Here is a 14,011-nt window from a genome sequence, read left to right as displayed (position 1 = left end):
TACCTGTTGGCTGCTGCAACAGTGGCTGAACTTTTTTCAAGGCTTTTATGCATAGAATTATCTTATTTTATTCTGACGTCTTTCTTTGAAAAAATCGTATATTAATTCTTAACTAGTACAGATTGAATTCAGTTAGCGGTCGTTTAAAAACATACAATTAACAGGATTTATATTAACATTTGAATGCGTAGATTAAAATAAAATGCATTTAACTAAATTCAGAATTTCAAATGAAATCCTGATTCCCAAACATACCATTAAATTATTCATCACATGAATATAAACTCGCACAAACATAACTAGGCATGTATTTTGGGGTTTTTTTAGAAAAAACCCACAATTTAAGTGAAGCCCAGTACTTTATTTTTCAAACATCTGATGTGAAGTTTAACATGAAGTTAATAGGAACAAATAGATGCATTTTGGTTAATATTTGTAAAATGTAGGAAGTGTTAGATGGATGTGAAAGCAGAAACAAGTGAGAAATAAAAAGGAGGGATGTCATAATTTAGCAGTCCGATGCATGTTCCACTCACCCCTAAAATCTTGTCTTGTTCTCTGACATTTCCTCTCACAAAACTAGTGTCTGACCTCCTCATCTCCTCATCCCTGTCTTTAAATTATACTCCTACTACTACTACATGTGTGTGTGTGCCTTCTTTCTTACAAAACACAAACACACTTTCATGTGGAGTATATGCATTTCTAGGTTTCTGCACATTCCCTAGCTCCTTTTTTACTGTCTTTCATCTTCTTGAAGTCTGGGTAATAAAAGGCTACTGCTTCAGTACTGATCTCTCTACTATACTGGGTGTTTCTCAGGTTTCATTCTTTCATCTCTCTTGCTTGTGCTTTTAAAAGATGGCTTATGCTTCATTATTTGTTTGCATCTTGCTGTTTCTGACTTCTGTTTCATGCTTTTTTAGTTGATATTTTGTGGGATTTCAGTTAATATTTTGATCGAAAATGGTTTTAACAATTTTCTTTGTATGCTGCATTTCTTGAAATCCTTTAGTTTGCCCTTATAAGTTCAGCAATTATAAAATTTTGAACCCATTTGACTTTTTTGGTGGATTTTTTACATTATACTCAACCAATATGCCCAGCAGCCTGCTCAGAAATTCCCAATTGGAAGATGATCTTACCCCCTTAGGCTACAGATGATATTTCCCTAAGGACTCTGGGTTTTTAAGAACAATCTCGAAAAACTGTGAAAATTTTGAAAAAGAATCAAGTGCTGACAGCTCTCAGCCAGGTATTAAAGAGGTCTCACTGGTGTGTTCTCTTCATCACTCATTCAAATGGGCTTCCTAGGACCACCTCAAATTTGTTGCCCGTTTTCTTTGGCTTCATCTGTCACAGTCGCATTCCAATCTTAATTACAACGCGAGTAACATATCTTTTAGGCTCTGGTATTTTGCTGGGTGATATTCAAATTGTTTTCTACTTTTACCTTGGCTTCTAACAAGAAAACACAACACAAATACACACACACTTGATTTCCTAAAGTTCTGACATTATTCTTCTCAAAATAACAACTATAAAGTTGCTACGAAAATTGTCAGAAAATAAATTAGAACTTTAACTTCATTAGAAGATTTATATGATAATATGAAGCCACTTGTTTAGCAGAGTTGTGATCTATGTTGCATCTGAGAAATAAATTCTCGAAGCCTAGCAATGTTGCACAGCTTAATATTTTTCTGGAACTATAGACTGAACTGAAGCTGTTGCTGCTTTCTGTCGTTTGCTGTTAACATCTTGTTTCAAGATTGTTCCTATGTTTTTACAAATTCATGGATACTCTAGAAGTTGGAAAAAAGATGTTCGTACGTGTAGACCTTGTCCATTCGTTTCTCTAGTCATTTATGTGTAAATTTTAAACTGATTTATTGATGACATCTCTTCTGCAGATGGAAGTCATACCCATTTAAATAGCTGATGGTGCATCAATAATCCAAAGGGGGTCAAGAAAAACTTTAAATAATGGATAGTCCTTGCTCATCCAGCGGGAGTAATAGTGCCAAGTTGCAAAAAGAGTATACAACAGAGAAACGTAACTCATCCTATGTCGACCTCCCTGCAGAAGTAAAGAAGGATGCAACTATGAAGCCATCTTCTTCAGGGATTCACCAAAGGCAACAGGGTAGAAGCAAGGGACTTCAGAAAGACGAGCTCGTTAAATACATGTCTAGATTGCCAAACTATCTAGAGAAAGGAGAAAAAGTTAAGGCGAAACCCTTGAATCTTGGAGTTCTTGACTGGCACACATTAGAAAATTGGCAGAATCACCATACACAAAGACCTAGCAGCAGGTGTTCAACATCAAGAAGCATTACCTCCTCGAGCTTGTGGACAGATGGAACCTCTAATAAATACGGAAGAGGTGATGGCACCTGCTCTCCTAGTGGTCAGAAAGAGCACCGTCCTTTACGATCGTACCTGAATATATCTCCAATAGAAGGTCACTCTACACATGTTGAGTCCAGTGCCCGCAATGCTACAGACTATGCAGATAGCAATGCTATCTCAACTTATCCCTCTGGTAGACAGCAAAATATCCCAGCAGAGTCTGTTTTCCCAACAAAATTTTCAGAACTCAAGTTGAAAGAATGCAGGAGGGAAAATTTAGACTCTAGTGATATTTCCAAGACAAGATCATCCAGGGACTTCAAAAATGATAAAGACCTGCAGTCTTCAAAAGGGAAGTTGAAAGTCCAAGGTGATGTGTCCACAAAGGAATCAGAAAAGTTGCAAAATCATTATTGTGATAGCATTGATCATGCTTTCCCCAACACTTACAAAGATGTAATCCTCCCTATGCCGAAAGATAGCACTGAGACTGACCACTCTCGCCCTTTTAATCTGACAAGAAAAAGTCAGGAATTAGAAGATTCTTCTGCTACGAGATCAGATGTATTTTATATGGACGAGGTTTACAGTTCGGAGCTCAATCCCAGCATCTCAAACTCATGCGGAATAACTCATGAAATTGATGGCAGGGACGAGCCTGATATGGAACAGAAGTTTTCCTGCTCACCGTCATGTGCAAACAAATCAGTCAGGCAAGCAACAAACAAGATTCTAGAAGAGAAGCAAAGTTTGATGCCTATAAATTTGGCTTCGACCAAGACCTCAACAGTATTAGGTATGAAGAGCGCTAAGTCAGAGTCTGAGGTGCGAAACCTTTCACCAAGTCGTAGGGTAAGTTTTACCTTAAACAGTATAAAAAGAAGTTGCAAATCCAGGATTAGTTCAGATATACCTCAGTTGAGATCAGAAAATGTTACTGCCAGAGCTGCTTTGGAAATAGCTGATCCTTTTCTTTGTCCGAGCGATGCAACATGTAATCAGTATAATGCTGCAAGGACAGAGCATTCTAGTGCTTTGAAGAGGTTGCTAACTCCACTGCTGAAGACAAAAGTAGCCAACTTTAAATTAGTTGATCAGTCGCAAAAGAAATCGACATCAACTCCCAGGATATCTGCATCTTTTGATGAACAAGGAGAACTATCATCTGTGCATCCACTGAAAGAGAAATTAGACATGACAAATTTAAGGGCCGCTAAATTGGACAGAACACGTTGTGATAAAGTACGGGGATCATCAACATTGCAAGCTTATGTTCAAGTTTCATCCAAAGATGATCTTCCTGTGTTTACGTTTGCAGTTGACAACAACAGTGATATTTTAGCAGCCACTCTGAGAAAGTTCTCTTCAAGAAAAAATGATGGCTCCTGGATATATACATTCTTTAGCATTCAAGATACGACGAGAAAAAGTGGAGGCTGGTTAAATCAAGGGTCCAAAGGTAAAGATTTCGTCCCAAATGTAGTTGCCCAGATGAAGGTCTCTGATTTGGCATTCTCGAATATAGGTGAACACCCCAGTGTTGACCAGTGGAGCACTAGAGAGTTTGTATTATATGGAGTGGACCTAAAATATCAAATATGCGATACGCAAGCAAATGATGAGCTTGCCGCCATAGTTGTCAAGTTTCCAAGAAATATAGTTACCTGTTTGGAAAATTCTACAAAAAATGTCAGAAGCTCTTCCTATTCAAGTGACCTTCAAGAGGATAGATTTTCTATTGAAAGTCAAGAACTTTTTAGCACTACAGTGCTGCTACCTGGTGGAAATCATGGGCTGCCAAGTAAAGGAGAACCGTCGCCATTGATTGAACGATGGCTGTCAGGTGGCCAATGTGATTGCGGGGGCTGGGATCTGGGCTGTAAGGTAAAAGTTTTTGGCAACAATAATAACAAGAATCAGAAACCTACTGGCCAGTTTGAACTTTTTTCTCAACCCCGGGTATACTTCTCAAATATACCATCTTGTCTTCAGTTTGTTGTTTTTTTGCTGAAGTTTTGGACATCTGTCTGCTTCCTTTTCTTTTTTTTTTTTTTGCAAGGATATCTGTCTGCTACTTAAATTCTTAATATTGTTGTATTTTCTTTGCAGGAAGAAGCTCAACAACCTACTCCATTCTTCACGCTGTCTTCACTCAAAAACGGTATCTTCTCGGTGGAATTTAGTTCGAAGCTCTCAGCTTTACAAGCATTTTCCATTTGTGTTGCAGTATTTGACAGTACGATACCATCTGAGCTTCAACAAGCGAGCAATGTTTTTGAGGAGAAACTACAGGATGACTGTGGACTAAGGATTCCTAAACTAGTTGGAGTACATGTTCCTGCCAGATTTGTGTCACAGCCACCTCATTCTCCTGTTGGAAGAGTCTAAACACCTAAATTCTACAACAATGTAGGTTCTTCTGACCGATCATCAGAATTCATGATCAGGTGTGCATCTAAATGGCGTAAGCTATATAACAGAAATAAGAATAACATTGCTGGCTTTGCTCTCGTAATCGGAACAAAGTATCACAGTGAATATCAATAGCTTTAGTTATATAGACTGTTCAAATAAAGAAGTCAGTCTTCTGATTAGTGGGTGCTTCACTGAGCTTGATTCTTTTAATGCTTAAGCTGTGAGCACTGTTAGGTATCAACTTGAGCGTTTTGAAGAATTAAGTATGAGGTTGTTTAGTTGTTTAGTTGTTTAGATCCGGTGAACACTTTTAGAACTCCGGTTATTATCTTCTAGATAAAAATTGTGCCTTAATCTTGATGAGCAAGGGCCAAGCAAAGAATAGTAATGGCCAAATAAATATATGTGTTGTTCTAAGTTTCTACTTTGTTAATTTTCGAAAGTGTTTACTATGTATTCTGTTCTAGATGAATATGACATGCAGACACTCAATCTGTTAACCATTATGTGACAGGCATTGTAAATTAGTTGAAAGCATGTTTAGCTGAGTTTTTTCTCACTGATTAGTCAAAATTCTACGTCAGAAATAGCGTTTAGCCAACTGAGATGGTGCGATTATGGATGGATCAGTATAAAGTATGTAAAGGGAAGGTATGATACACAAATTACTCAATCAGTGAGAAGAGAACGCCACAAATTAAGGTTTCTTTTGTGCCTAAAACTTTTCTGTTTATTGACATTTTGTGTAAAGCTGTAATAGCACAGATTTCTGTCATCAAGGCAATGGGCCTCTGCCTAGTTAGTGGATGGTGGTGCAATCACTATGGCCTCTTCATCTGATTAAAATTTGTCTGTAGTCTAAAAAGAGATGAAAATAATGGAGCTCAATTAGTAAATCAAATAATGGAGTAAGATTCTCTTTACATCAGATTCACTTTTGCTTTAAGCTATAGAGATTCCCTCTTGAAAGTAGAAACTGGGAAATGCTGCTTCCATTTAGGTGAACCTGGAATGTATGTGTTCCTGAACCAAAGGCTTGTCTATCCCAGGAGTGCAAACTAGCAGCAAGATTCAGTGTGCTGCCTACAACAACGCTTGATACACATAACTTGGGTACCAAATCTGAATCTAGACCGATTTACTATGACCTAAATCGGTCAAGATTCATTGGCAGAAAGGTTATGATCAGAGAACCTGTGGCCAACGTATACCTTAGCAGATATCCCTGTAAACATCATTGAAAGCATTGTGCAAGTGTATCAAAATTTTCCGCAAATGGCCCATTAAAAAGAGATTATATGGCCATGATTCTACTAGCAGATGAGGACAAAATAATATTTATTGTCAATAATACCATATATTTGTTTGCATACACTTTCATTATAGTATGCAACAGATTGTGACTTAAAAAATATTCATATATGGAAGACCCAAAATTATTCTGCATCCCCAGTCACATACTGTTACTAATTTAATAAGCTGGTATGAACTTGGAAGATGCACTAACTCGTTTACCTCTGGAACTCATATCATCTACTTAATATAGAAAGCAAAAATATCTCATCCAAGTTTGCTTGATCAAAAATTCAGAATCACATAGATGGTTTGCCATTACAAAGTAGCTGACCAATCATATTAGTGACCTGCAATATATATGAAATATAAGATTATTAATCTATGAAACTGCACCTCGCCGTATATTATCATTAGGATTTAGGAGACAAACTCTCTAGCCAACAATATTACAAGAGCTAAACAGAACCAGGAGCTATTAAAGCATAGCCAATGGTGTGCTGCTATAGCTATATTATAAAACAAAAGGTAAGATCCACCACTCTAATGGTGTGCTAAACCTTGTGCTAAAATAGCACAATGCTATGGTCCGTGCTATATATAGCACAAAATATAGAGTGTTATATATACTTTTTGGTGATAAATTATAGCAATAGCTCCACCTATTTTAACATCACCATTGGCCTCGCCCTTAAAATGTTTCTATTCAGTTACTAAAACTTTCAAAGTCAATAACAGTATGAAGGTTGTATGTATGTGTCTTGTATTTTACATTGTAGTGCAGATAGTCTCTAACTAAGGAAATCACCAACCGAAGGCTTTTGAAGATACTTCCTTTTTTAAGCCTATTTTAAAAGAACTTTAAAAAAAATGCAAAAAACGAAAGAGTAGAAATTTGAGAGGATAGAAGTAAAATTTTGCAAGAAAAAAGCGTCGAGAGTACTTTACAATAAAAAAATATCAGCAGCAACACAGAAACACTAACTTGAACATGATAAACAGCCTCGTATTAAACATTCTCAGACTCCTAATAACATCCCAGTTACCCTCAGCCAAAATATAAACACCTCTTTGGCTACAATTTGGTCAATAGTATAAAACCCTGGTCATGAGGAATCGCCACCCACATTTTTCTATAAGTTCACTACTACCATCAAAACATACAATCCTAGCTCAATTTCCTTCGAGAAACAATATAATAACAAAATGACAGATTACAGTGACAGGTTTGGTATCTTAATAAAGGAATAATGTGTATAATGTTGAAAACATGCCAGTAGCACCTTCACAACCTTTCTTATAATAATTTATGTAATTGCAATAGAGAAAGAGGATTTGAGAGAATTAAATAACTTACTTGCCAATATTTTGAAACACAATCGTCAATGCATTTGGTTTCACCCAAGTTCAGTTCACATTCTTTATACCTATAATCATTTAAATCAAAACAGCAACAACAAAAGAAATGAAAATGATGACAAAGAATAAAAAAGCAAACACTTGTATGTTGATGCAAATTTTTTACTCTATTAAAGACAATAGAAGGTGACATAAGAAAACAGTACCTTTGCTCGGTACATTTTTTAAAACAGGTCTGAGTAAGCCTGAGTCAGAATAGAAAAATAACTGTTAAGACAAAGATCCAGATTCTGGGAGTAACAAAACTGCACATAGAGGTTAATGAAACCTTAATGCAAAAAGATAAAATCAAAATTCAGCTTTATTTTTAAGCACTATACCGTTGTCTATGCAGGCCCCTGTCAAACTAAAAAACATAGTCCAAATGCAATCTATAAGTATGTGCTCATGTTTACACCAATTCATTATTAAGCAACTCCAGAACTAATGTGTGACAGGGAACGCCACTGATTAGCTTATTATTAGGGATGCCAAATTCATCTGAACTGATGAATATCTGGATCTGGGGTGCATTCCACGTGTCTGTTGGCTTAAGAAATCAATATATCAGCCAAAATCTCCCAATAACTCCCTCTTTTGAACTCTCCAAGAGTTTTTGATATAGGATCTCTTAGGGCATTGGATTGATGGATTATTCAAACTTCTATGTGACCACAGAGCAATACATCAGCTTTTGATTCAGTTGCAAGTATGCAGTATTGTAGCGTAGACGAGCTACTTGTAAGGATGATGATCTATTTTAAACTATCCAGCATAATTCGGCCCTCCATGAGGATATAGTATAATTTAAGGAAAAGGATGTCAGGAATGCCATTATCAAGTGACACCAATACTTAAATAGCTTTGTTGAGTAACTTGTATGGATGTAAGGTAAGTCAAAATCATGGTCAAAGCTAGTTCAACTTGCACTGCACTGCAATATCAAATACTGAACCCAATATTTTCTTTATTTGAATTCTTTTCACCATCTTTCCCTTCTCCCTTTAATCTTTATATCTATTTAGATAAGTTCCTATATATGCAATCTGTTTCAGTCTAGTTCTCTGTTTTCTCTGATCAATATATATCTTTTTTAATCTCTCAATTCACTAAATCTGCATTGTAAGTCAATTTTTATTTCCTGAAAGGAGACTAGTACCGGGAAGAAAGTTAATGGCATGTCAAATTATAGATGAAAGATGGCATTTACCTACAAAACTCCAAATATATACTGCATCTAAAGTATAACAACTGAGTCAGACCAACCTTTTCACTACATAACCATTCAGTGATGCCGCACACGTGATAAAATTATCTTTAAATAGGGACTTGACATGTAGTGTAAACATTGCAGGAACAAAATACATCAGTGTACAAATGAAAAATCTTACTTATTAAACATTTCGACTCTAAATTCCATCTCCATTCCCGCCATGCCAAATATCTGCATATGTAAGGTCAGGAAAGAAGATCCAATCACCTCCTTAATCCGATCAAAAGAAAGACCAGAAGGACAAAAGTGCACTCCTATAATCACATAGCCAATGCAGCGCATTAATCCAGAATCAATCGTGCATGTCTAAGTCGGTAAAATATGCTAACCCTCGAACTCAAAAACTAGCTTTAGGTCAGCAAGAACTGTCAATACACCAAACTTCATTCGAAACACTCATAAACATGATAAAAAAAATTATATAAAAAACTGACTGTCATAACAAATCAGTCAAGAAAACATTATAAAAAACCCGAATTTCTCGAACAAAATGCAGATATACATGCACCAACATACAAAGGAAAAAAAAAATACACACGAGGGTAATATAAGAGCAAGGCAAAACACCTGTTCCTTGTCAACTTGGGGAGGTGTATTAGTAGTGGCAGCCATTGTCCCTGTTCTAGTATAAAAATAACACATTAAATCATGCTTTATTATATAATAAAATGCAATGACATACAAGAAAAAACAACAATAAACACATATGTAGAGAGACATGTATACCTTGGTTTGAATTAGATTGGAGAGAGATATCAGAGATGTGAGGGGTGCTATTAACAAATTTGGGGTTTTAGGATCGGGGTTTATGCTTTATATACTCATGTTGAGACCCAATCGGAGCCGTCCGTATCATATATATTTTGTGGCAACTGATCAAATAGAAACCAATATTATTCTAGAAACTAGAAACCACTCCTTCGATCACTGTTTACAACTATAAAAATCACTAATTTCTATGTTGTTAATCACTATGTTATGCAGTAAAATCATCAGTTATTATCTTTGATAATTGAGAAGATTTACTTATGATTAATATTGGTGGTCAATTATTGATGATCAATTATAGTTATAGGAGGTCCATGATGGTAGCAAATGACGGGATGAGGTGTGTGGTGATGGTAGATAATCGTTAGTAATGGCAAGTTATGATGACAAAGGGTGATAGACAAATCATGGTTGTAGATGACGACGGGGTTAGTGGGAGGGGTTGATAATTATGCTGGGAGCTTAATTAATGCCGTATGATTGAAGATGATGATGATATACGTTGCATATATGTGTATTTATATACTTATATTTGTCATATTTTGCATATATAAAATAGTGATTCCTGATATACAAATGAGTAATTTTTGTAGTTAAAAACAGTGATGAAAAATTGTCCAGGGACCAGTTTCTAGTTTCTAGGCTAATTTAGTTTCTAGTGGAGTAAGCCCCTATATTTTGTTATGATGATAATTAGCGGAAATTAGATGTCAACATAATTTTAGTCATTATTACTTATTTATTTGTTGGTGATGAATAAATTTTGTAATTAGCTAGTAGTAATAAATATTGTACTACTTTAGCATTTTATCATTTATTTTGACGATTTTCAAATGCTAAATTATTTAATTAAATTGTAATGATAATTTTAAAAATCTGATTAATTATAATATATTTGTTTAAAATTCAATATTTTATTTTATTTTTAATTAATATATTAAATTAATCAACTAATCATCTCCGTCAATTAGTTGATTTCGGGTTTTTTCAAATAAAAAGGGGATACAGACATACAGTAGAGACTAGAGGGAGGGAGATAAACCCTAAATTAAGACATAGCAGTACAGCACACAGAAGAGGGGTTGGGTTTATCTAGGGTTTTAAAGCCCGATTATCTCTCTCTCTCTCTCGTCCATCACCAGATTGAATAAAGCTTAGTATTGCTATTGTTATTGATTGATAATTGAAGATGGAACATGGTTCAGCTGAGGATGATTCAGCCTCCACATTTTCATTCACAGATGAAGATCACACCCTCGCCAATACGCTCCGTTTCTCCCTCAATCAAGAGTTTGTACTTGCTCCCTTTACTACTTACATCTTTCATTTCTTCACCTCTGTTTACTTCTTGTGTTACCTTGTTAGAATTTTTTGCGTGCTTCCTGGAATAATCAAGTGTTTTTACACGCGATTTTCACCTTTTAAGTCATGGTGGATAAAGCTCTGTGTTTTGTATATGTTCTTCTGTAGTAGAATTGTTCCTAAATGTTGTGTGTTCTTGATTTCGGGCTCTTTTTTATAATAATTCCGACATAGTTTTTTTGAGAAAATGCCCAGAGGTAGGTACATGGTGTGATTTTATTATCAAGTTCTGTGATTATAAAAGTACCCCCTTTGTATTGACAATAGATTTACGTTGTATGTCACCTAAATTAAGTGTGTATGTACTTAAGAGCATCTATTTGGAGTATGAATTAACAAGAGTTCATTTGCGCATATTTTGCAGTCCGAGAGTCACATTTTGCGGATACAGCATTCCTCATCCATCGCAACCTCGGGTGAATATAAGAGTGCAGACTACTGGTAAAGCTTGTGTTTTTTTTAATCTTTTGGCTATTGCTATAAATTTTTTGGTATTAAATTGTTTGCTTTATTTACCTGCTTAATTTGTTATTTATCTGCTGAGTTTTTTCATTTAGTTTCTTCCTACATAATAAATAGTCCTTCATTGTGGATCATAGTTTATTGAGGAATCTACTAGATGTTAGTATTTTACTTATTCTTACTTGTCTGAAAGAGCAGAAAATAGTAAAGGTAGGCTGAGGATCCCGGATAGCCTAGTAGAAAAGGCTATTTTCTTCCCTATTCCCCCATGGTAAGGCCGTGAATGTGAAACCTGAGAAGGGAATGGAGGCCTCCTGTTATAGTCCTGCTTTCACTAATATATATATAACGTTCCTCCAGTGGACTACTTGATTTCCCCCTTCTGTTGGTTTTAAATGTCTCCCCGTCTCTTCTGCTCTTCATTGCATTCTTTCTGCATGCAAACACATACGCAGTCCCTCTGTTTATGTAACCAACATTGAACAGGAGACCGTGACTTTGTTAGCTTACAAATTGTATGATTAAAGGTCCTTTAAACCAAGGCTCTGTTTCAGGGCAATAACCATGTATGGATAGCCTTAAACCAACATTACCCTACTCATGGAAACGTATGGCCTTATAAATTGAGAAGCAGGATACCTCACTATCATTAAGTTTTGTTATTAGAGATGTTCGCCTCCATTCTGATCCAACCTTGTGGCTCCATTCTTGACATATGTTATGCTTAATTATTATACACCATTACATTGCCTATTTGATTCCAACTTAGCCTGCGCACAATGAAGGAAATTGTTGCTAATACCCAGAGTTATTCAGTTCGCTCTTTGGTGAATTCTCGTGCTCCAGTTTGTAACTAGTTCAAGTTTATTGCCAACCAAACATAAATTTTGTGACAAATATAAAAATTGGGTTTCCCACATGATTCTCCTTGTTGAAGCTTGTCTAATGAATGAATTTTTCAATTGGCTTCTATCTTAATTTGCAGGAGATCCAGCAAATGAAATATTGAAAGATTCCTGCCAGGATTTATTGATGATTTGCCAGCATGCTAGGAAAACCTTTGAACAAGTTGTTCAAGATTTTAAAAACAAGCAAGCTCTTGAAGCCATGAACATGGAACAATAGAACTCTCTTGTGTTTTCATTTATTTTAATTGACAAGTCACTCATGACTTGTTAATACATTATTGGCTTTGTAATAGAGCTATATTTGAATTTTTTTTATTCAATGGAAATTTTTCCATTTTTTTATAAATTATATTTTCAAAAGTCCATGTGTACTGTTTTTTTCTATATAATATTGTTTATCATTTAATTTTATTTCACATCTACATTATTCCCGTTCCATACAATCATCAACAACCTTAAAACATAAGAAAATTATTATTTGAAATCTTTTTGCTTTTGATTGTTTGGAGGGCTCATTTTGCAGTCAAAATTGAGGCATGTCGAAAAAGAATAATTTGCACATTTAAAAGGAAAAAAAAGTCGAATTTATCTATAAAAATATCAACAATGCTGATGTGTTGAATAAATATATAAGAAGACAGGCCAACTATTTATAATGGGAGAAGATAACAGACTTTAAAACTGGGTATTAGTAAACCATCTCAAATGCAGATAATTTTACAGTGATCAATAACTTGCTATTACAACAATCTTCCTTCCCCCAACATTTTTCTATGTGCACAACACAGGAACAAAGTATTCTTCTACAAATCAAAGTTTGTGTCAAGTAAAATATTTAACAATAGACAGAAATGAAGTGACTGCTGTGAGCCTTCTGATTATATGTCAGCAGGGGCACAAGCAACTGAAGCCGATGGACCTTGTGCAGCAGACAGAGAAGCCTGAGCAGCAGACAGAGGAGCCTGAGCAGCGGATATCGGACCAGCAGCTGAACCAGAACTCAGAAGCTGACTCATTGCACGTCGTGGCATGCTTTGTTGCACCTTACATAGATCAGCCAAAACGACTCCTGCAAAAACACAAAATTTACAAGGATTGATCAATTGCATAAAAAAATAATGGTATGCTCGCCTATGACAGGTCTTAAATCTTGAGTTTTTAACTTTCAGCTTAAGAGGGGTATCCGTCAGGATAAAGTCAAAGTATTTTCATTGATAACTTTTACTAGAACTATTAAAATAGTGATCAGGAATAATAAGTAGAACCATTACCTTCAGCGAGAGCTAGATTGTTGTAGAGGTCTACAATATTTGCACAGTTCTGGCTGCAAGCTGATGAGCAAAGCTTGGCAGTGAAACGTGGCTCCATCAGTGAATCAGACGAAATCCCAACAGAACGTCTATCAACTCCACACGAAGACACACATTCATCACTCTCAATCCAGTTTGCAAGATTTTCCACAACCACCTCTGAGCTCTTGCATTCAAATTTCACCGTCTCATCGTTCATCACAGCGGAAGTCTCTAACAAACATCGCTTTCCAGCAGACGAGACAGAGAATGAACACATCTCATTAGGCAATTCGTTGCAGATAACCTCACCTAGAGCTCCATTGAGCAAAACAGAAAAAACAAAGAAAACGATCATTGCCAATTTTGCCATTTTATGAATAAGAGTAGTGAAGTTCGAGATTTGATAAATGTATGAATGTGTTGGTAATTGATATGATACAGAATTTGCAGAAGATTGAATTTATAGGGGGTTTTAGAACATGAAATGA

General features: G+C 35.7%; 3 protein-coding genes and 1 long non-coding RNA gene across 4 annotated transcripts; 2 read left to right on the top strand and 2 right to left on the bottom strand.

Annotated features, from left to right (window-relative positions):
* Positions 1–483: 483 nt before the first annotated feature.
* On the top strand, positions 484–5,187 carry LOC108209718 (uncharacterized). The gene is made up of 3 exons (XM_017380778.2): positions 484–822; positions 1,914–4,311; positions 4,462–5,187. The coding sequence occupies exons 2-3, from the start codon at positions 1,987–1,989 to the stop codon at positions 4,738–4,740; spliced, it is 2,604 nt and encodes an 867-aa protein (XP_017236267.1). The 5' UTR covers positions 484–822; positions 1,914–1,986; the 3' UTR covers positions 4,741–5,187.
* Positions 5,188–7,458: 2,271 nt separating this feature from the next.
* On the bottom strand, positions 7,459–9,059 carry LOC135150207 (uncharacterized). Its single transcript, XR_010288490.1, has 3 exons — positions 8,850–9,059; positions 7,626–7,664; positions 7,459–7,487 (listed from the first exon to the last, which is right to left on the bottom strand). It is a non-coding gene; the product is annotated as an uncharacterized LOC135150207 (long non-coding RNA).
* A 1,448-nt stretch (positions 9,060–10,507) lies between these two features.
* On the top strand, positions 10,508–12,591 carry LOC108206774 (uncharacterized). The gene is made up of 3 exons (XM_017377177.2): positions 10,508–10,789; positions 11,226–11,302; positions 12,309–12,591. The coding sequence occupies exons 1-3, from the start codon at positions 10,689–10,691 to the stop codon at positions 12,446–12,448; spliced, it is 318 nt and encodes a 105-aa protein (XP_017232666.1). The 5' UTR covers positions 10,508–10,688; the 3' UTR covers positions 12,449–12,591.
* Positions 12,592–12,880: 289 nt separating this feature from the next.
* Positions 12,881–13,963, bottom strand: LOC108207697 (uncharacterized). The gene is made up of 2 exons (XM_017378132.2): positions 13,503–13,963; positions 12,881–13,300 (listed from the first exon to the last, which is right to left on the bottom strand). The coding sequence occupies exons 1-2, from the start codon at positions 13,891–13,893 to the stop codon at positions 13,110–13,112; spliced, it is 582 nt and encodes a 193-aa protein (XP_017233621.1). The 5' UTR covers positions 13,894–13,963; the 3' UTR covers positions 12,881–13,109.
* Positions 13,964–14,011: the final 48 nt, after the last annotated feature.

Source organism: Daucus carota, chromosome 2, assembly GCF_001625215.2.
Source record: "Daucus carota subsp. sativus chromosome 2, DH1 v3.0, whole genome shotgun sequence".
In the NCBI taxonomy this organism is placed as follows: Eukaryota; Viridiplantae; Streptophyta; class Magnoliopsida; order Apiales; family Apiaceae; genus Daucus; species Daucus carota.
The sequence above is the reverse complement of the archived record's forward strand: the minus strand, read 5'-3'. Positions and strand labels throughout refer to the sequence as shown.

What these genes read in the sequence shown, in the direction of transcription:
- LOC108206774 (XM_017377177.2), top strand. Translation starts at nt 10,689, where the DNA reads ATGGAACATGGTTCAGCTGAGGATGATTCAGCCTCCACATTTTCATTC. An exon ending in CGTTTCTCCCTCAATCAAGA is followed by an intron (nt 10,790 to 11,225) that starts GTTTGTACTTGC and finishes CATATTTTGCAG; the next exon opens with TCCGAGAGTCACATTTTGCG. An exon ending in TATAAGAGTGCAGACTACTG is followed by an intron (nt 11,303 to 12,308) that starts GTAAAGCTTGTG and finishes CTTAATTTGCAG; the next exon opens with GAGATCCAGCAAATGAAATA.
- LOC108209718 (XM_017380778.2), top strand. Translation starts at nt 1,987, where the DNA reads ATGGATAGTCCTTGCTCATCCAGCGGGAGTAATAGTGCCAAGTTGCAA. An exon ending in AACTTTTTTCTCAACCCCGG is followed by an intron (nt 4,312 to 4,461) that starts GTATACTTCTCA and finishes TTTTCTTTGCAG; the next exon opens with GAAGAAGCTCAACAACCTAC.
- LOC108207697 (XM_017378132.2), bottom strand. Translation starts at nt 13,893, where the DNA reads ATGGCAAAATTGGCAATGATCGTTTTCTTTGTTTTTTCTGTTTTGCTC. An exon ending in CAATCTAGCTCTCGCTGAAG is followed by an intron (nt 13,301 to 13,502) that starts GTAATGGTTCTA and finishes GTGTTTTTGCAG; the next exon opens with GAGTCGTTTTGGCTGATCTA.